The following is a 22280-nucleotide window of genomic DNA, read 5'->3' as shown; positions in this document are numbered from 1 at the left end:
CCGTCACACATAACGAGATCGCTATTGAAGCCAAGCCCTCCCTCCCTGAAGAGCAATGATAGCAGATAATTGGTAGATGTCCTATAAATGAATTAAAAATGGAAACTCATTTGAAACCCCAAACAATACCTACTTTGCTAAAGATGTCTGATTTGTTCAAAGTGGAGTCACAGCCGGAGAACGCTGGTGGGATCTGAAAAAACAAGGACGCAGTAGCGACCACCAATCGGGGACGATGAACGCAGAAAAGTCCAATTTATGCACCTCTACGTGTCTCAGTTCTGAATCGCTAGCGAGGTCGTTGACAAGGTGTCAAATACAGCGATGCACACTGCCCAGCGGGAGCGCAACGACCCAGGAATGGTCCAGGAAGCTTTGTAACGATCAGCGATCTCACAGCAGGGGCCTGATCGTTGCTACCTGTCAGACATAACGAGATTGCTAGCGAGATCGCTATTGCGTCACCAAAACGTGACTCATCAGCGATCTCGCTAGCGATCTCGTTATGTGTGACAGGGCCTTTAGACAGTATTGATAAATATACCCCACCCCACTAGGTCCACAAACATGACCATTAATGCTCTACTTCTATTCGTAGTTTCATTGTGAAGCAGCCAATATTTACTTTAACCCCTTCCCTCTGCTTTAGGTTTTTTTTGCGCTTTAGTTTTTTCCCTCCCCTTCTTCCAAGAGCTATAACCTTTTTATTTTAAGGGCTTGTTTTTTGCAGGACGAGTTGTAGTTTTGAGTGACATGATTTTATTTTAACATTCAATATACTGGAAAACAGGAAAAAATTTCCAAGGGCTGTGAAATTGTGAACAAAATGCAATTCTATTGTGTTCTTTTGAGTTTGGTTTTACAGCGTACATTCTGAAAAATTACCCTGAAAGAACAATTACAGCAATAGCAAATGTTTAGATATTTTTTCATTTAAGTGAAGAAAAAAAATTCAGAAATTTGTAAAATGGAGGTTTGTGTCTGCATTTTCCATAACCTGTAACATTTCTATTTTTTCATTTTATTTTTGCATGGCAAGTTGAAGTGTTTATTTTATTCCAATCTGGGGTAGATACAATGTTTTGATCTGTTTTTATTGCATTTTTTGTAGGGATGAGTGGTGATCGAAAAACTCCAATTATGGTGTTTCGTTTTTTTTCTCATTACAGCGCTTACCAATTGAATTAATTAATTTAACACTTTGATAGATCGACGATATGGTATGGTATGACGATACCAAATATGTTTTTTTTCCTTTATTTTTAATGGAGAAAAGGGGGTGATTCAAATTTTTACATTTATTTTATATTATTCATATTTTTTGAAAATTTTCTTTTTTACTTTATTTTTATTCCACAAAGTAGGCTTAAATCTTCAGTTGCCAGATTGCCTATACTGTATATAGGATTGCAGTATATAGTGAAAATCACAGTGTCCTTTGAATCTCAGTGCTACGCCGACCACTTGTACGCCTTCTAAGAGCCGGCCCACACACCAAGTGTTTCGCTCTGCCCCATGCTGTACCTGACCATCACTCTGACCTGCCTTGTACTTCCCTTCCTGCTCTGCTGTTTGTGATCATAGGGTGGCATGACCAAACTCTGCAGGAATTTGTATCCATTCTGTCCTGAAGAGATCTGTTTCCCCGGCCTATCACCTGCCAACAGGTGATATATCAGGCATCTCCACCCTCCATTCCTCTCCTGAACTTAGATTCTAGGAACTGAGCTTCCTGTATTCCTGATGGAGACCTTCTGGCAGGGCATGTCCGGTCGAATCAAGGATGAGTTGGCAGGCAGATATCTACCATCCTTGCTGGACGCCCTTATACACCTGACCACTAGGATAGATCTCCGCTTCCATGAGCGAGCCCTGGAAAAAGCTTTGGTGGCTCCTCATACCAGAAGACCACCCAAACTGGCTCCAAACTTTCAGTTCCCCTTGCTGGCGCAAGCTGCACCACCAGTCACTGAGCCGATGCAGGTTGGGTGGGCCAAACTTTCAGTGCAGAAACAACAGTGGAGGTTCAGAGAAAATGTATACATGTACAGTGGAGGCAAGGGACATTTTGTTTGCCAGTGCCCTGTGAGACTGGGAAATTCCAGCACCTAATGTTGGCTGGAGAGACGACCCTAGGTGACAGTAATTGCTCTCCAAAGCTTCTGACCGAAGTTACTTTGGTCTGGCAGGAGAGGTTCCTTTCCGCTGCTGCCCATCTGGATTCCGGCTCCCTAGCCAACTTAATTCATTTGGATCTGGTCCGTAGACTTCAGCTCCCTACTCAATCCCCTTGATTATTGCCTCTATTGACGGACAACTCTTGGCAGAACCTATTCATTTCATCACGATGCCAGTCACGCTGCGGATTGGAGTCCTGCATACTGAGATTTCCTTCTATGTGCTACCTAGATCTGTTATTTCTGTCCTCCTGGGCCTTCCATGGCTGCTTCTACATGACATGAGCTGGTTATTGACTGGTCCTCCGGTCAGGTGATTCATTGGGGACCGTATTGTGCTTCTAACTGCTTAGCCAATGCCTCGCCCAAGACTCCACCTCCTGCACCTTCGAACCTTGCTTCTCTGCCCATTCAATATCGTGCCAGTGCAGATGTCTTTTGTGAGAAGAAGGCAGGCTGGCACCTCTCCACCCCAAGGCCGGGTGTATCTGCTATCTTTACCAGAGCCTCGTGCCGTGTCGGAATACATCCGAGAAAATGTAGCTAAGGGATTCATCTGTAACTCCTCTTCTCCGGCCAGTGCTCTTTTTTTCTTCTTGACAAAATAGTATGGCTCCCTACGTTCCTGCATTGATTGTCAGGGCATTAACAAAATCACCATCAAGAGCAAGTACCCACTGCCGCTGATCTCTGAACTATTTGATAGAATCTGTGGGGCAAAGACTTTCACTGAATTTGATCTAAGAGGAGATTATAACTTGATCTGTATCCGCAAGGGTGACGAATGGATGATGGCCTTTAATACCCATGACGGTCACTATGAGTGTCCCATTATACCCTTTGGTCCGTGTAATGCATTCGCCGTGTTTCAGGAGTTCGTTAATGACTTATTCCCAGGATCTCCTCTACGTTTCCATGGTTATATATCTGGGTTTTGAAAACTTCTACAGGCGATTTATCCCACACTTTTTATCTCTCATGGCACCCATTTCTGCTTAAAGGTGTTGTCCGGTCAAAAATGATAAGTCTGCAGTCACTCTATGTGACTGAAGACTTATGAATCCCCCCAGTGTACGCACTGTGCGATGCGAGAATTCGCCAGTTTCTGAACCGGGATCGGCAGGTACGTATGCTTTATGTGTACTCCGGCCAGGCACTGTGCGCTGCGGGGATTTGCCGGTATTAGACCTGGGACTGGAGGCCCATTCAGCGCCACCTCGCTCCATACACTGGTATGGAGCGAGGTCATGCCCCGTCTAGTGATATGGACGGCCAGTGAGCACGTCCGACTAGAAGGCACGGCCTCGCTCAATACAAGTGTATGGAGAGCGAAGCTACGCCCACTGTCCATGGTATGTATAACACATACATACCCTCCGTTACCGCGTCTCATACCGGCGAATCCCTGCAGCCCACAGTGCCTGCGCTGGGGGGATTCATAAGTCTGCCATTACACAGATTGACTGTAGACATCACTTTTGACCGTACAACCCCTTTAACCAAAAAGGGAGCTAATGCCAAGCTCTGGTCTGAGTCAGCCATGTCAGCCTTCCAACACTTGAGAGAGGCCTTCGAGGAAGCACCGATGCTGCACCAACCAGATCCTTACAAGGAGTTCCTCCTGGAGGTAGATGCCTCCTCTCTCGGTGCTGAAGTAGTCCTTCTGCAAAGGACTTTGAATTATGTAGGAATTTGTATCTATTCTGTCCTGGAGAGATCTGCTTCCCCATTATATCACATGCCAGCAGGTGATATATCAGGTAACTCCAACCTCCATTCCTCGCCTGAACTTAGGTTCTAGGTAGCTCAGTCTCTAGCTTCCTGTACTGGCGTATTCCTGTTTTGTCTTACCTGTTATTGACCCGACTTGCATTCTCGTTTATCCTGATCTCACCACTCCTGACCTCGGCTACAAATTCTGAACCTGTGCTGCCTACCCCAATCTCGTGCTTTCTGTCTCGCCCACCTGTACCCTGTACCCGAGCCTCTAACCCTCCAGTCAGCTTCTGCAATTCAGGGGCCTGCCCTGGAGTGGTACCTGATGTCTAACGGTGGCCCAGCCTTTGCTCATCATCAGTGACTCTAGTGAATATCCGGCAGACACTTAGTCACGCCTCTCCAGGGTAAGTCTGGTTCGTGGCGCAGTGGGTCCACACCCAACAGCGTTACACTCAGTATATAGCTGATGGGAGTCGATGCTGTCAATCACCGGCACTCATTCCATTTAAACACCACTATCAGAGATTGATATTGGTATTTCATAGGATAACAGCCATCTATGGATCTTAGGTCTGGCCACGGCTGTTAGGGACAGATGCAGGCTATTTAATACAGCCGGTATCTGCTACATCTGGAGAAAGCTCAGCTGCATAGCCCTCTTCACACACGATCGCCCACATAATCACTTGCATATATGTGAAATTGCACTTAGGCTGTGTGCCCACGATTCGTTTTTTAAGCGTTTCCGCCGCAGCAAAAGCGCTGCAGAAACGCTTAAAAAACGCATGGTAGAAGGCCTGCTATGTTCCCCAATGATAATGTGCTGTGCAGATGCTGCGGAAATTTTCGCTGCGGGTTATCATTGCGGAAAAAAACGCAGCACTACCAATTATTTTGCGGAAGCGCTGCGTTTTCACCTCCATTGACTTGCATTGGAGCGCATGGAATCCGCATCACTGGATCTGTAGATGCGGAATCCAAGCGTTTCAATGTGCGGATGGTACCCGGGTCTGGAGGAGAGGAGACTCTCCTCCGGACCCGGGTACCATAGAACCTGTAAAAAAAAGAATAAATTAAAAAATAAATATTATATTTAACTTCTGATGGCCCGCGGTCTCCTTGTCTTCGCTTGCCGGCAGCTCGCAGCGGACTGAAGGACCTGCGCTGACGTCATTTAGTCATGTGACGGCAGGTCCTTCAGTGTAGTGCACCGCGAGCTGCCGGCAAGCCAGGACGGAGCGAAGCAAGAGTCCGGGGGCCATCGGAAGGTAAGTATAGATATATTTTTTTATTTTTTGCCATTCTTTGGGGTCACACTATATAAATCCATGCCGGTTGCATGGATTTATATAGTGTGACCAAGTTGTCAAGCACTTTCCAAGTGATGCTAAAATCGCTTGGAAAGCGCTTGTCAACCCGCATGCGGAAATGCATGTGAAGAACGCTTCACATCCGCATGTCCCTGGCAGGAAAAATGCATGTACAATCCACATGTACAATCCGCATGCGTTTTTTCTGCCAGGGAGATGCAGAAACGCTCAGGAAAAATCCAGAGCATTTCTGCATCGTGGGCACATAGCCTTAAGGCTGTGTGCCCACTATGTGTTTTTCAAGCGTTTTTGATGCAGAATTTCCGCAACGGAAACGCTTTAAAAACACTTGGTAATCCGTGCCCCATGGTCCCCAATGATAATCCGCATGTGCTGTGCCCATGCTGCAGAATTTTTCGCTGCGGATTTTCTTTGCGGAAAAATCTGCAGCATATCCATTATTTGTGCGTTTCCGCATGTAAAAATGCTGCAAAAACGCTTAAAAAATGCGTGTAAAATCCACAAGCGTTTTTACTGACAAGGACATGCGGAAACTCTGCGGAAATTTTCTGCTTCAATTCTGCATCGTGGGCACATAGCCTAAGGGTTAAAGGACTCTAGACAAATTTCTGCAGTCACTCAATTTGGCTACAGATTGCTGAAAGTGTCAGTGTGCAATGCACACGCTGTCATGATTGCTCTGTATTCCGAGTGTGAGTGAGCAGTCCTGTACGATACTTGTGCTCACTTGCCATCTAGATTCTCATCCTATTCTCCCAATAGAACATTGAGAGAAGCGGATGAGAATTCAGACACAGCAATCCGCAGTTACATGGAGTCACATGGAAATTTATCTAGAGCCCAAAATCTTTTTAATGTGTTGAAAAACTCAAATTACTGTTTAGTCTGATGTAGCAGAACTGACCATAATGGAGGAACTTTGTGGTAAAATTGGTGATTTCATGGAGTGTGAGTAGGAATATCACTGTAAATTAATGTTCTAGGTACAATGGGCTGTAAGTCTCTATTCACCACCTGGATCTCTTCATTGAGAACCAATACCCTCCTGAGCGGCATCAAAGTGGTCTCTTCCAGCTGCTCTGCTCTGATGAGGGCAAGCCCTTGTAACAGCTGCCTACAGATGGGTAACCAGCTTGGATACAGTATTCCCTCTATCTGTTTATAAAGTGATACATAGACCTGGAATCATGGACATTGGCAGGCAGTGGTACATGGGAGCCTCTGTTACAAAGCTACATCACCATTAGTTATAATGGGGGCTGTATAGCAAAACCCCTTACTGAGTATGGACCATCATGGACCCCGTCCTCCGGTCTATCTTGAAAAATTTATGGAAAAATGGTCAAACAGTTAATAGCGTGTACAGATAACTGGAAGCATTCAGCATGCCCTTTAGTCTAGTGTTTTACACTTTAGGCATGTTAAATCCATGTAAAGCCGAGGAATAATATGTATAAGGCTTCATACTCATGGCCACATTATTAATATTATTATTGCAACTTCCATAAGGAAGCATAAAAAGCATAAGATGAAAATGGTGCTATGTATCATCAGAAACCATATTATTAAAGTATTATAGGGAGTAATATCTCAGCAGCGCACATCGGCACATGTAGCGCCTATGGCTCTTTAGTACGGTGCCGTAACGTCTCATCTGTGTGTTTCTGCAGGTAAACCTCCTGCGTGATACATTACAGAAGCCACGCAGCTCTGCTACATCGGTGTAAATATAACCCATCAATTATTTTTTATATATAATCCCTGTTGCCTTTAAACTTATGTTATGTCAAGCCAATGATTTGTATATAATGAAGAAATTGCAATTCCTTGAGATATTCGTAGATCAGTATAACCTGTGAATACATTCTATCTAAACAAAATGAGAAGAACAGAATTACTAAAGCGACAATGTATTATCTCATTTTAACACATAAAGCGATGCAAGTGTCACCCTTCATTATGGTTATTATTGCCGCCTGAAGTTTGCCAAGGGGAAGCGATGCTCACACAGCGCCATCTAGTGCTGAGCCTGGCATTAACATCGGATGAGAGCAAAGGACAAAATAATACAGAGAATAAACCAGCTACAGATTTCATTACTGTACTATGTAGGAGTAAAGCTGCAGATAAGACCCGAGCCTGCCCTCAGCAAACGTAATTTCTGGGTTTTTTTTATTTTCCGCCAAAGAAAAGCCTGTTGTGAGCCCAATAGGTGGACAGTCTACATATCCTGCAGTAATAAAGGCAATCGTCTCAGTGTGTAGATGTTCTCAGAAGACTCCTGCAGCTATCTCTAGTGACTACTACACACCCTCCTGAAATTCTTCCTTCTGCATAGGAGTAATGCCTTCAATCCAATATGTCAATTCTTTAATACTGCAGAGGGATAGAAATCCTTTGGTGAAATCGATTTTCCTATTGACGAAACTCGTAATACTCTAATAAGCTACTGAGGGGCTTATTGTGCAGGTCCTAGTGCAGCGCTGCTGTGATGTCTTATGTGTTTTTAAATGGTTTATTTTACAGTAAATGTAGTGAGAATTAGGATTTGATTTTTGCTGTCGTTCTCTTGTTTACAGATGCTGTTTGCTCTTGTCAGCATTTTGTTCCCGTTTGATGCTATTTCTCCATTTTTATAAATCTTGATGGGTCTAGTCCCTAAAAAAGAATTATTTTGATTTGTCTGACTATATTCAGGCATTGTATACATTCCTCAACATTGAAATTGCAACAGCAAGATGGAAAAGTCCTAGAATTATAAAAATCACTGGATCGATAGACATGTTACTGATATGCAAATGATGAAAATATTTTCAAAATATCTCAATTTATTCAGTATTGAATATGAGCACCATGTAAAGAAATACACACTTAAAGGCATTTGCATGCTATTTAATGAGGTTGATTATTTGAGGAATGTTCTGCCACGCTAAATGCACTTGATCACACAAATCATCAAGATCCACTGCTGGCAGCTCACTTTGCAATTGCTCACCAATGATGTTCCAGATGTGCTCGATGGGACACAAGTCCGGAGACACTTTTGTCTTGGACGCAATGTTAGTCTCCAGGCAAATCTTTGACTATGTGTCCAATGCCACAAAGAGGCCTTCACGAGGTAACATCACACCGGTCCTACTCTCCAGGATTGTGTTGTGGGGTGGCATAATGTACAGTAACAGACCCCACTAGTCTACATTCCAGGTACACTAACATCGACATTACATAAATTTTGTCATGGAACCAGTTCTATTGCCATTTCTCTAAAGTGTCTCAGTAGCCATTTTTCAACATGACCGTACCGGTTGCATGTTTTCTCATGCTACTGTGAGCAATCTGGCCTTGTTTCCCATCGAGCACATCTGGGGTGTAATCAGTCTGCAATTGCAAAGGAAGCTGCCAGCAGGTGATCTTGATGATTTGCCTACCAAAGTACATTCAGTTTTGCATTTCTCATTCATACAATTAGTAACCTCAGTGATAGCAGCCAAGGCATGTAAGTGCAGAGATTTCTCCATATGGCGTTTATACGCGATGCTGAATAAATTGAGGTGCTTCAAAAAGTTTGTTTATATTTTTCACCATTTGTATATTGTTAACTTGTCTATCGATCCTGTAATTTTCCATACCTAGCACCGTGGGGAATCTGTGTCTAATCTGTGGGAGAATACTGTGGGGTAATGTGTGGCTTCCCTGTGACTGTGCCCCTCCCCTTTTTTTGTCCTACACAAGGGATCAACCGACCTGGATTACTGTTTTAGGACACCACTGAGACCTACAGTGAGATCCTTCCATTTCCTATTTATATATAGCCTGTATATATAACCTTTATTGGGTACCTCATCAGATATGATGATTGAATACTTTTTTTTTTCTTTTTAAGTGATATTCATATGAGGTTTTTGTGTCTATATTTGTTGTTTGTCAAATAGCCTTAATGCTATTTTTATCTATTTATATCATTAAAAGTTATGTTTTAGTATTTCTACTCTGCTGAATCTGTTTTTGATACCTGGATTGGTAGTCTATCAGTGGGATTTTCCATAACTCCATGACTTTTCCTTCTTAGTGTTGCAATTTTCATGTAGATGAGTATATACAAAAAATAATGTTGATAACGGATGGGAAAATTAATGCAGATTAACCCCTTTACAATCCAAGGTGGTTTGCACGGTAATGACCAGGCCAATTTTTACAATTCTGACCACTGTCACTTTATGAGGTAATTACTCTGGAACGCTTCAACGGATCCCCCTGATTCTGAGATTATACTTATTATTGTACTTCATGATTGTGGTAAAATTTCTTCAATATCACTTGTGTTTATTTGCGAAAAAAAACAGAAATTTGGCGAAAATGTTGAAAATTTTGCAATTTTCAAAATTTTAATTTTTATGCCCTTAAATCAAAGAGATATATCACACAAAATAGTTAATAAATAACATTTCCCACATGTCTACTTTACATCAGCACAATTTTGGAAACAATTTTTTTTTTTTATTGGGGAACTATAAGGGTTAAAAGTTGACCAGCAATTTCTCATGTTTCCAACAAAATTTACAAAACCATTTTTTAGGGACCACATCATATTTGAAGTCACTTTGAGGGGTCTTTATGACAGAAAATACCCAAAAGTGACACCATTCTAAAAAGTGCACCCCTCAAGGTGCTCAAAACCACATTCAAGAACTTTATTAACCCTTCAGCTGCTTCACAGGAATTTTTGGAATGTGGAAGAAAAAAATGAACATTTAACTTTTTTTCACAAAAATGTTACTTTAGACCCAATTCTTTTTATTTTCGCAGGAGTAACAGGAAAAAATAGACCAAAATTTGTTGTGCAATTTCCCCTGGGCACGCAGATACCCCATATGTGGGGGAAAACCACTGTTTGGGCGCACGGCAGGGTTCGGAAGGGAAGGAGCGCCATTTGACTTTTTGAATGTAAAATTTGCTTGAATAATTAGCGGATGCGATGTTGCATTTGGGGAGCCCCTGATGTGCCTAAACAGTGGAAACCCCCCACAAGTGACACCATTTCGGAAACTAGACCCCTCAGGGAACTTATCTAGATGTGTGGTGAGCACCTTGAACCCCCTGGTGCTTCACAGAAGTTTATAACATTGAGCCGTAAAAATAAAATTTTCACATTTTTCCCACAAAAATGTTTTTCAGCCCACACTTTTGAATTTTCATAAGGGTAACAGAAGAAATTGCACTATGCAGTTTGTTGTGCAATTTCTCCTGAGTTAGCAGATACCCCATATGTGGGGAAAAGCCACTGTTTGGGCGCGCGGCAGGGTTTGGAAGGGAAGGAGCGCCATTTGACTTTTTGAATGTAAAATTAGCTTGAATAATTAGCTTACGCCATGTTGCATTTGGGGAGCCCCTGATGTGCCTAAACAGTGGAAACCCCCAACAAGTGACACCATTTTGGAAACTAGACCCCTCAGGGAACTTATCTAGATGTGTGGTGAGCACCTTGAACCCCCAGGTGCTTCACAGAAGTTTATAACATTGAGCCGTAAAAATAAAATTTTCACATTTTTCCCACAAAAATGTTTTTCAGCCCCCACTTTTGAATTTTCATAAGGGTAACAGAAGAAATTGCACTATGCAGTTTGTTGTGCAATTTCTCCTGAGTTAGCAGATACCCCATATGTGGGGGAAAACCACTGTTTTGGTGCGCTGCAGGGTTCGGAAGGGAAGGAGCGCCATTTGACTTTTTGATTGTAAAATTTGCTTGAATAATTAGCAGATGTGCCCCTGATGTGCCTAAACAGTGGAAACCACCCACAAGTGACACCATTTTGGAAACTAGACCCCTCAGGGAACTTATCTAGATGTGTGGTGAGCACCTTGAACCCCCAAGTCCTTTACAGAAGCTTATAACATGGAGCCGTGAAAATAAAAAAATCAAACTTTTTCCACAAAAATGATGTTTTAGCCCCAATTTTTTTTATTTTCACAAGGGTAAGAGGAGAAAATGGACCCCACAAACTTTTGTGCAATTTCTCCTGAGTACGCCAATACCCCATATGTGGGGAAAATACAGTGTTTGGGCGCACGGCAGAGTTCAGAAGGGAAGGAGCACTGTGTGACTTTTTGAACGCAAAACCGAATGGAATCGAGAGCAGACGCCATGTCGCGTTTGGAGAGCCCCTGATGTGCCTAAATAGTGGAAACCCCCCACAAGTGACCCCATTTTGGAAACTACACCCCTCAAGGATTTTATCAAGGGGTATAATTAACATTTTGAACCCAGAGGTACGACACAGAATTTGATAACATTAGGTCATCATATTGAATAAGTTGTCATTAGTCTTGAGCGCAAGTGCTCACTACCTGAGTTTGCATCGGGTACTCAGGTATGCACCATGTATCACGGGTGCTCAAGTGAAACGCTTGAGTCCCCGCCCGCATGTTTCACGGTTATTAGACACCCCAAAAAAACATGCGGGGATCGCTCGTGCATGGCAGGCAATCCCCGCGAGTTTTTTTTGTCTGCGAAGCATATGGGGCAGAGACTCGAGCACCCGCAATACTCAATGCATACCCGAGCACCCGATGCAAGCTCAAGTAGCGAGCACTTGCGCTCAACACTAGTCGCCATATCGTCTTTTTTTTTTTTTTTTTACTTTTGAAAAAAAAAACAACCCTAACCCCAACCCTATCCCTACCCTAGCCCATCCCTAACCCCAACCCTAACATTAGCACAACCCTAACCCCAACCCCAACATTAGCACAACCCTCACCCCAACCCCAGCCCTAGCGTTTATTTTTTACGCTGTTCCTAGTGCGGTATAAGTGATTAGACGACCTTATTCTTCGGGTCGGTGCGACTATAGAGATACCAGAATCATATTGGGTTTTTATGATTGACAGCTGTCACACACTAAAAGACACATATTTTGTAAAATCTAGTTTTTGCATCGCCATATTTTGAGAGCTATAATTTTTCCACATTTTGGCCGACAGTCATGCGATGGCTTGTTTTTTGCGGGATGAGTTGACATTTTTATTGGTGCAATTTTCAGGCACGTGACATTTTTTGATCGCTTTCTATTCCAGCTTTTGGGAGGCAGAATAAACAAAAACCAACAATTCAGGAATTGTTTATTTTTTATCTTTTTATTCTACTCCGTGTGTGGTAAAATTGAGAAGGTAGCTTTATTCTTCGGGTCAGTACGTTTACAGCGGTACCACATTTATATAGTTTTTCTATGTTTTTGCGCTTTTACACAATAAAAGCTATTTTATAGAAAAAATTATTTTTTTGCTTCGCTTTATTCTGAGAGCTATAACTTTTTGATTTTTCGGATGATGGAGCTGTATGGCGGCTTGTTTTTTGTGGGACAAGATGACGTTTTCAGCGGTACCATTTTTATTTATATTTGGCTTTTTGATCGCGTGTTATTCCATTTTTTGTTTAGCGGTATGATGATAAAGCATTGTTTTTTGCTTCGTTTTTTTTTTTTTTTCTACCGTGTTCACTGAAGGGGTTAACTAGTGGGACAATTTTATAGGTCAGGTCGTTCCAGACACGGCGATACCAAATATGTGTACTTTTATTGTTTTTTTTTGTTTTTTTATAATAATATTTATTGATGGGTACATTATATTTTTATTTTTGGTGGATTATTTTTTTTATTTTTATTTTTATATTTTTACAATTTTTTTCTTATTCTTTTTTCACTTTCTGACAGTTTTTTTATTTGATTACTTTGTCCCACTATGGGACTTTCACTTTTTTTATTCTGATCGCCTGCATACGATAGGGATGGAGCACCATGTACTGCGCATGACCAAAAAATCTTCCTGCTGTCTGGTGACCCGGATGTTGTCATGACGACATCGGGTCGTCATGGCAACACCCGGGAAGCCGCGGCAGACAGCGCTGGAGGCCGGAAGAGGAGGTGATTATACCGATCACCTCCCCTTAGCCACTGCAATGCTGCGATCGACTTCGATCGCAGCATTGCGGGGGTTAATGTGCCGGGAGCGGTGTGGGACCGCTCCCTGCACATAGTACCGGGTGTCAGCTGTGACAATCAGCTGACACCCGGCGGTGATCGTGCCCGCACAGCCTGTATGCGCGCTCGATCGCCATGACGTACTAATACGGGTCAGGCTCTTAAGTCCCAGGGCACAGACGCGTATTAGTACGTCATAGGCTTTAAAGGGGTTAAAGTTATGTAAAATTTACTGTAATATAAATAACCACTGTTATTTCAACAAACTTTGCATGAATCAATTGTACAAAAAAATATATATAAAAAACCTTTCTAATATATGTTATCAGAGAAATCTCTTTCTTTCTCCACTTATGAGCCACTTCTCCTCCTCCTCCTGTTTTCATTCACTCTGAAAAAAACAGCTCTTGATCAAAGCAAGACAAACTGCCAGTATAGTGATATGTGAGGTGACACCTCCTATTATGTACCCTGTAGAGAGATGGAAGTGGAGGAGGAGTTTGGAGCAGAGTTAGAAAACAAGCTAAGGCCTCCTTGACAAATCTTGGTGATTCCTGTACAGGAAAAACCAGTACTGGTGAGATTTGTGGTCCACGTCCGTATGCCATCCATATGTGACTACTGTGTGCTATCCGTGTGTCCATGTCCGTGTGTCCGTATGCAGCATCCATGTTTTGTCCAGGAAAAAAACGGATGCTATTTAAACAATATATTTTTAAAGTTTAATTGCAAGAAATTTAACACAAGACTTGCAGGAGGGAGAACAGATGATGGGTAGCTTCCCAGGCTATTAATATCAACTCACAGCTGTATACTTAGCCTTTACTGGTTATTAAAATGGAGGACCACCCAAAAGAAATGACGTGGGGCTCCCCTATAATTAATAACCAGCAAAGGCTAGGCAGACCGCTGCGGGCTGATATTAATAGCCTAGGATGGATTACTGAAGGTGCATTCCCACGAGCAGTTCACTGCGAGCCAGGACAATGAAGTGCCATCTGGACGATGAACTGATCTCAGCGCAAGCAGGGGACAATGATGAGAGCTGCTTCCAGCAGCCGCGGCGGGGATCAGCGCGAACAGTACCGCTGATTCCCAGGCGCCGGTACATATCACATTGATGACACACGGATGTCATCTGTGTGTCATCAGTGTGCATATGTGCAGCACACATTTTATGTGTGCTGCTCAAAAAAAACTGACATATCTGTGGGTTTTTCACACAGACACAAGGTCTGTGTGACAAACCATGTGCGCACACCCATTGAATACAATGGGTGTGTTTATGTCCATATTTGCAGCTTTTTAAAAACGGGCCGTATGCAGACATACAAAACGGACATGTGAAGGAGACCTAAGGCAGAGACAGGTATTTTGTGCTGCAGTTAGTGAGTGATTTAGCCTTTCCCAGAGCTGGATTTACAGCCACACAGCTCAATACTACTGTATAATCTCGTCCATGATGCTGCTGCACCTTCTCAACATTTTATAATTAGAGAAGAAGGAACTGAAATCCTTTTATTGCTGTGCAGGAGACATCATATTAGTTCATCTCCACCCACCAGCTCATAGAAAACTAAAAATGAGAGAGCAGGAAAAAGGTTAAAAAATACAGGCATCAAGTCATAATGGCCAGAATAAGTGTTATTCCTTATGTACGCGTATGGCAGGTTTTTTATGAAAAGTTGACTGAAATTAAAAAATGAATAATGATGTGTAGAAAAAGCATATAAATTTGTTGTATTTTATGTTTCTGGTGCGTTTTTTTGTTGTTTTTTTTAGGTGGGGGAGGTGTTTTCATGTGTGATTTTGTCTTCAGTACATGTTAATGCAGTTAGTTTAACAAAAAAAGTTGACTGTAAAGACAAGCGTCTTTGTACTACAAAATTACTGCAAATACACTTAAAATGCTGTATAAAGGTTATCTAGCGTTTTAGAAGTGTTTTTGCAGTTTGTCATTGCTTTCAATGGCGGTAAAAACGCTGCAAAGGGCTGAAAACACGATGAAACAATTGACATGCTGCAATACGGCTCCAAGTATGTGTGTAAAAAAAACGTGTGCGTAAGATTTCAGAAATCTCATTGATATTGTTGGCACTGTAAAACGCTGTGTATGTAACACACATGATGTGCTGCAAAAAATATGCAGCAAAAGTGATTAAAAAATGCCACATGTGAACATAACCTTATAGTCTATCCGTTATACATGGACGAAAAAGGGAAGACATACTTTTACTTCAGTGTTCCATCCGATGAGAGAAGTGCTCAGCCAACTAAGCAGGCAATTACCACCTCCAAATGTATGATATAAAGCAGGGGTCTCAAACTAGGCTGGGTATATGGACCGCACATAGAAACTATGTGAATTTAAGGGCAGCATTCTTTTCTGGACAAGATTACTTTTTTTAGTGATGGCATATTTTTTCTATACACCTATTGATGATTTTTTTGAACATTTTCGGTTTGTTTTTTATTTTATTCTTTTAAATGGCATTCATCTTATGGGTCATTGTATAGTTTTATAACTTGGGTCATTACGAGTTTGGAGATAAAAAAATAAGTGCACTTTTTTTTGTTTACTTTAGTTTATACATGAAACAGCATTTGTAAAAAAAAATTCATTCTTTATTTTGAATTTTTTTTTACACTTTTGCAATTTTCATTTCCTTTTTGTGCACTCTAATTGGCCACAAACAGTAATTTTGTCTTAAAATCAGCACCATATAATAATTCTGACCAACCTCTTATAGTGATGTCCCCATCTTATAGTAATTTCCCCAATTCTACCATGATCATCACGGGAGCTCCGGTGCATGCGGGCCGCATGAAGCAGCCTCAGGGGCCGCACGCTGCCCTCGGGCCACATGTTTGAGACCCCTGATCTAAAGAAACAAAAACTAACCAGCATCTCCAAACACAATGAAGCAAATGTGAACAGGTGCAAGCTACGTATCACCAATAAATAAATGTGATTGCAAGATATACATGCCAAAAAGTGTAGCAGCACACAGTGTGCGCCAAGATTTATGCAAACATTGAATATATAAACTGTACAAGCACTAGTACAGTTTATTTAGATGTAATGCTATTTAAAGTTCATATATTCAATGTTTGCATACATCTTGGCACACACTGTGTGCTGCTACACTTTTTGAACCTGAAGCTCCTGACAGATTCCCTAAATAGTAATAGGATAAACTTCTAACTAGGGTTTAACCTAATTTAATAGATTACATGAATAGGCCCTGGGTAGGGTAAAAAAACAAACATGCTACACTCACCTCCTGGACCGCCACCGCTCCTCTTCACTTGCTGCTGTGTCCACCACTCTGCTAGCCTAACTTTTCAGCGGGGCCTCGTGACCACTGTAGTCAGTCAACAGCAATCGATGGGCTTCAGCCGTCACATTTCATCCAACCATCAGTCAGGTAGGATAGAATGTTTGTGCCGGTTATGTGACGCCCTCACCAGATGTTGATGGCAGCTGACCGGCGGGTGGCACAGCTGTGAGTGTGGAGGAGCGGCACTGCTCCAAGAGGTGAGTATAGCATTTTTTTTTTATTACCCCACTCTAGGTTCTTTCAGTAAAGATTTAAAAGTAGGGGAAGACCCCTTTAAGCTACAACTTTTAGTGTGTCCTAACAGGGCATTTTGGAAGTTTGGTGATACTACAACAAAAGAGCAACAGTATACAGACGACTGATTCTGAGAATACAGAAAATCGCAGCATGCATGTTTTGCATCCGATATCGAAGATCACAGTTGGCCATGCAAGTCAGTGAGTCCGTGGAAAACTGCATTCGGATGACCTCTGAGTGCAGTCTGATTTGCATCGACTGACAAAATGGAGAAGATGGAGACATTTTTTTTTCCATCTTCTCCATATCCGATAAAATTCGATCACATTATGATCAAACTCTGATCAAAGTGTGATTGGCATAATAGGCCCGATTCTCTCGGATGAGAGAAAATACGCTGGTGTGACCCTGGCCTTGGTCTGTGTTTTTGTAGCATATGTATAAGCTCCTAAGCCAGACGAATCCTGCACAGTCTATTCACAGATTGGAAAAAAAAAACAACATAAAACTTTTTTGACAGTTTGATAGAGTTTAGAGAACTGTGTTGAGCTCCAGATTGACTTTTAGTTTATTGCTCCTCAGGTTGAGTCTCATCTTACTCATCTTAATAGAATAAATAATTATGTTCATTTTCTTATGTGATCAGTGGTTCTAGTCTAATGAGGAAATGTGATTAAAATGTATGAGTCACCAAGAAATATCCTCATTTTCTCTGTTGTGATGTATAAACTGGAGTCAGAGTCAAATGCCAGCATCCTTCATCAATTTTCTCCCTGCCTGCAACTATACATATTCTACACACAAACTTTTTTTTTTAGGTCACAGTGCACCAAACATCCATCAGAAGTCAGTGCTGCCAACCCAAATTCTGCCTCTGGCATATACAATTTAATTATTAATAGCATGTCTCCCAGGTAAACTGTTACACATTCTTAGGGCCTTGTTTTGTAGTCATTAAAATTGAACATGTTTGTATTATTGAAACCCTTGCATTCTCCGTGTAAGCTTAGTTGATCTGAATGTATCCAAAGAGAACCCAGTGATTTCCCATTTTACTACCCCTGCCCTGGAGTATCTCTAGAGGATACATTTTTTTTTTACTTTTTTTTCTGTAATTGTTCTCATGTTTACTGATGTAGACATTTTTTGGCGCCTTATGCAGAGAATATAAACATGATCCTGAATTTTAAATGGACCTACCATAGTGATCAATGCAAATGAAACGAAATTTCCGTAAGTATTTTAGATATTGGTACCAGGGTTGCCAACCGTCCAGAAATTCCAGGACAGTCTGTAAAAATAGGACACTTTTTTGACCTGTAAAAAAAACTTAAGGCTTCTGTGATTTCTTTGAAGCTGCAGAAACTTATACAGATTATTATAGTGCATGCAGCTAATGTCGTCAGAATCAGAATCATGGCCTGTAGACAAGGATCACTAATAATCATAAAGATTTATTATGGTTTTCCAATGTGTCCGTAAAAAAATATTGTCTGTCCGTGAGTTTTTGATAAGCTGTCCAGAAAAAAATAAAGATTTAAGTTGGCCACCCTGATTGATACCCTTAACCTTGGAAGTCTATTTTTTTAGCTTGTTAAGAGAGTCCTTTTGGACTATTGTGACTGAGGTCTTCAGGAGATTTCCTGGCAAAATACTATGAGTTGGGGATGAGTAGACATAAATTCAGGCTATGGCTTAGGGCTCTCGTGCACATGACCGTTTTCTCTCCATCCGAGAAAAACGGTCCAATTATGCTGATTAGACTCTGATCAGAGTTGCATTGTCACGGGGTTACCGCGACAGGTTGGAGCCAGGAGACCTCAGCGCTGGAGGGCTCCTGCTCCAACTCCAAGAAGAAGCACTTCTCTGTCATTTTAAATGTATTTATTTCTTCCATCAGAACAGGGGTTAAGCGGCCATGTTGGATATCCCTGTGCTCACAGCTGAGCTCGGTTAGCCACTCCCTTTCCTTTTATAACTTGGGCTCTGATACTAAGTCCTTGTCAGAGCTAGCATTTGCTGCATGGCTAAGGAGAGTGAGGAGTTCTAGGAGAAGGAGTTTGGGAGGAATAACTTGTGACTGTTGCCTGGCTTGTATGCGTGGTTATTCCTTATCCTTCTCCATTTTGGTTTATTCCCCCTATCTACACACCCCAGGGCATTCCCTCTGTTATATGTGAGAGAATATTTTGTGTGCCTGGAGTTTTCTGTTTATCCCTGTCCGTGTTGACTTGTTTGTCGGGTGGGTGTACTTCGGTGCACATTAGTGCCCCTCTTCCCCGGGTGGGGGAGGAGAACAAGCAGAGGGCTAACTCAGGAGTTAGGGTGAGGGCGGAGGCCTTAGCTTCCTCACCTTCAGAGGTATCCTGGGGAATAGGGCGAGCTAGGGCGTCCCCTAGTGTTAGGGTCAGGGTAGGAGCCCCTGATCCCTAGTCACCCGACAGCTGTGTCGTGACAGGCATCAGTTTTTTTCAGAAGTGGAGAGAAAAATAAAGTTTCTCCACCTTCTCTAGTCTTTCAGTCCATGAAAATCAGACTGCACTTGAATGTCATCCCAGTGTGGTTCGATGTTTTTCACTGACCTATAGACTTGCATTGTCAATTTTGCTCCGACACTTGAATCAAAGTCAGACATGTCTCCGGTTTACATGTGCACAGCCCCATAGAATATCATGGATGATGAAAACCACGGATAGCACTTGTCCAATATAATCGGTCGTGTGCTTGAGCCGTTATTCTTAAAATTATGGAAGCCTTTTATCTGGTGCTGCAGTAATATAAAGTTCACTTATCCCCAACCCTATTACCATGGTGGAACCCCTCAATATTTTTTTTTACTCCTTGGGAACCCTTAAAATGTATGTATCTCAAAGCATTGGCGATTATGGCTGAAATATGTTAATTTGTTCAGAACGTCTTTGAGAATTTTGCTAATTCCTACTGTAAAGGTGATGGCTCCTCATTCTGCTTTCTGTTGGCTGACATGGGCATTTCTAGAAAAGAAGAAGCACATTAGAAGGCCTTTTCAACAACATTGCTACTTATTGCCACCACTATTAACCACACTCTATAGCCAGTTATGCTGGATCACCTAGTGGCATAGCTCCACATCTTGCAGAACTGATAGGACACGGCTTGTTAACTCCTGGGAGTTTGTTCCTTGGTGGCCTGGCAAGATAGCACTTAGAACCACTATGAACATATATCACATGAGCATCAGATTCAAAATGATAATAAAAGTTATCAAATTTTACGGTTCAGCCTGAGTCATTGAAATCATACCAAATTATTATGTGTATACTATATCAATGGCTATTTCTCTCTTCTAGTATTCGTCCAAGCAAACAAGCTGCAACAGCATATTTTTTCGGCTCACGGACAAGAAGACAAGATCTATGACTGCACACAATGCCCACAGAAATTCTTTTTTCAGACTGAGCTGCAGGTAATGTATTGAGATGAGCAATGCAAATCTATGTTATCTATATTATCATCTGTGTTCTGAACTGTAATCACTACCTGGCATAGAACAATCTCAGCTGGTTATGGGAACTGGAAAAAAAATCTTTTTTTTTTTCATTATATAGTATGGTAATGATTACAGATGAGTGAACCCGAACTTAAAAGTTCGGCGTTCGTATCGGACAGTTAGTGTCCGGTGCTAAACCTCTAATATGGACTTTCCCCGGAAGTCTGTTGCAATGATCGGAGTTCTTGGGGAAATCTATTGCAGAGAGAGATTTTTTTTTTCTTACCCAGACCCAAAGTTAGGATCTCCATTGTTTTCAATGGGGTTCGGGTTGTGGTTCAAGTTCAGGTACAGTTTTCCAAAGTTCGAGACAGGTAACAGAACCTGAACTTCCACGGGTCGCTCATCCCCAGTAATGATGACTATTATCAGTAGATTATTGGTGCTGATTATCAGTGTAGACTATCCACGCACTGTTATTGTCTAATTTGAGTTGATTTAGTCCAAGTGTCAAGTGCAGGATCCCACAATGTGAGAAGCATCTGTTTTTGTTATGATTGTAATTCTATAAGGTTGTTCCAAAGATCATTATTAATTACAATCCCTAAATTGCTGAGTAGCTGCTCACTGATATATTACTAGTTTAATAAATGTTCCAGATTTGTACCTTAGTATGTGTAGGTTTAGATGTAGGGCTGAGGAGGAAATCTGCTGCTCTCAGGAGTGGTTGACAACTTTTTTTTATTTAAAAACTTGACCCATGGTAGCCTTAAAATTAAATGAAACACATATACTCACCTACCGGGTTCCCGCTGCTCCTTGGTACACTTGCAGTCTTCTTGTTTCCTTTTCTGTGATTGACAGTAGAGACGGCTAAGAGACTGCCTCTTCCCACTTGGATGGTATGTGACTGTTGCAGCCTATCAATGGCTGCTGATAGGTTGCAGTGGTCATATGATGTCCCCTGCCCAAAGAGAAAGTGACAGGTGGGTGACATGGTGGTCCATTAGGTTAATAAATGTTTGTTCTTATTTTGTGACCATCATGGATCCATTTTTAAAGAAAAAAGTAGTCTACAACCTATTTATAGTCATCCTAGGATATTAAACTCATGTGGCCTATCATAAGCAAACCTGCCTGATTATTTGAAAGAAATGGCTGCACTGCCTCTCTTTCACTGATGCACCTGACACATTAAAGGGGTTTTCTCAAGATCAATCTTCAGGAGTGCACCGCTTTCTTGCCTCTGGCTTCCTGCTTGCTGAAGGCGGTGCATTCCTGATGATTGACAGTTGGGGCCAATGGTACTGCTGTGCCGCTGTCCACCTTGTGCTCTTTCCGATGATGCTTTGTGGAGAAGTGCATCCAGCAATCTGGCCAGCTTCAGAATAGTGTCTGCAAGACCTAGGTCAAAGAGTTTTCCAGCGTTGTGCTCCTTGTCAAAAAGACTGGCCTCCACTGAGAGACTGCAGAGGAGGTCGATAACTTAGGCAATGAGCAGTAAGCTATTCTGTAAAAAAAAAAAAAACAATGTTCTTGAGACTGGAGAGGATTTTTAATAACAGGATTACATTTTTGCTTATTTGTAACAGGCTTTTTGCCATTTTAACTGTTAAACATGTTGAACCGACCCCTTTAATGTCCATACGCATTTGTCTGTGGCTAGTACTTCAGCTCAGCCCATTCTGATGCACAGGACTAGCGACAGTACCACATGTGTATGGATATCACCATCTCTGTATTGTAGTGGAGGGCCATGTAAGCCTTATGGTACTGCCGATCACCAAAGGCCTGGAGTCAGATCCCTATAATTCCTGAAAGCAAATCTGGAAAAAATAATAATAATAATAACATAATAATCTGCCTACAATAAAAGTCAACAATAGAGAGAGGTCTTTGGTTCGCTGACCCTTCTTATACAGAAAATATCAAAGCAGTAGAATAGCGTAGTAGCGTTGGCTGCTACTAGGGTCATGCAAGTTCTATTATGGGTAGAGTTATACTAAAATGTATTATCCAGATGGCTTTTCACC

The 22280-nt window shown here is 41.8% G+C and overlaps 1 protein-coding gene across 3 annotated transcripts in view; it reads left to right on the top strand.

The window, feature by feature from the left end:
• The window catches only part of ZNF521 (zinc finger protein 521), a 477609-nt gene that overhangs the window by 390665 nt on the left and 64664 nt on the right, over positions 1-22280 (top strand). For all 3 annotated transcript variants that reach the window (XM_073679187.1, XM_073679189.1, XM_073679190.1), the window contains one exon: positions 20108-20223. In XM_073679187.1, coding sequence (XP_073535288.1) covers positions 20108-20223 — 116 coding nt within the window. The remainder of the gene's footprint in view (positions 1-20107; positions 20224-22280) is intronic.

The sequence above is a fragment of the Phyllobates terribilis genome, unplaced genomic scaffold (assembly GCF_046119375.1).
Source record: "Phyllobates terribilis strain yellow unplaced genomic scaffold, ASM4611937v1 Scaffold_4__5_contigs__length_816908805, whole genome shotgun sequence".
Classification (NCBI taxonomy): Eukaryota; Metazoa; Chordata; class Amphibia; order Anura; family Dendrobatidae; genus Phyllobates; species Phyllobates terribilis.
Note: the sequence above shows the minus strand (reverse complement) of the source record. Positions and strands in the feature narration are given on the sequence as shown.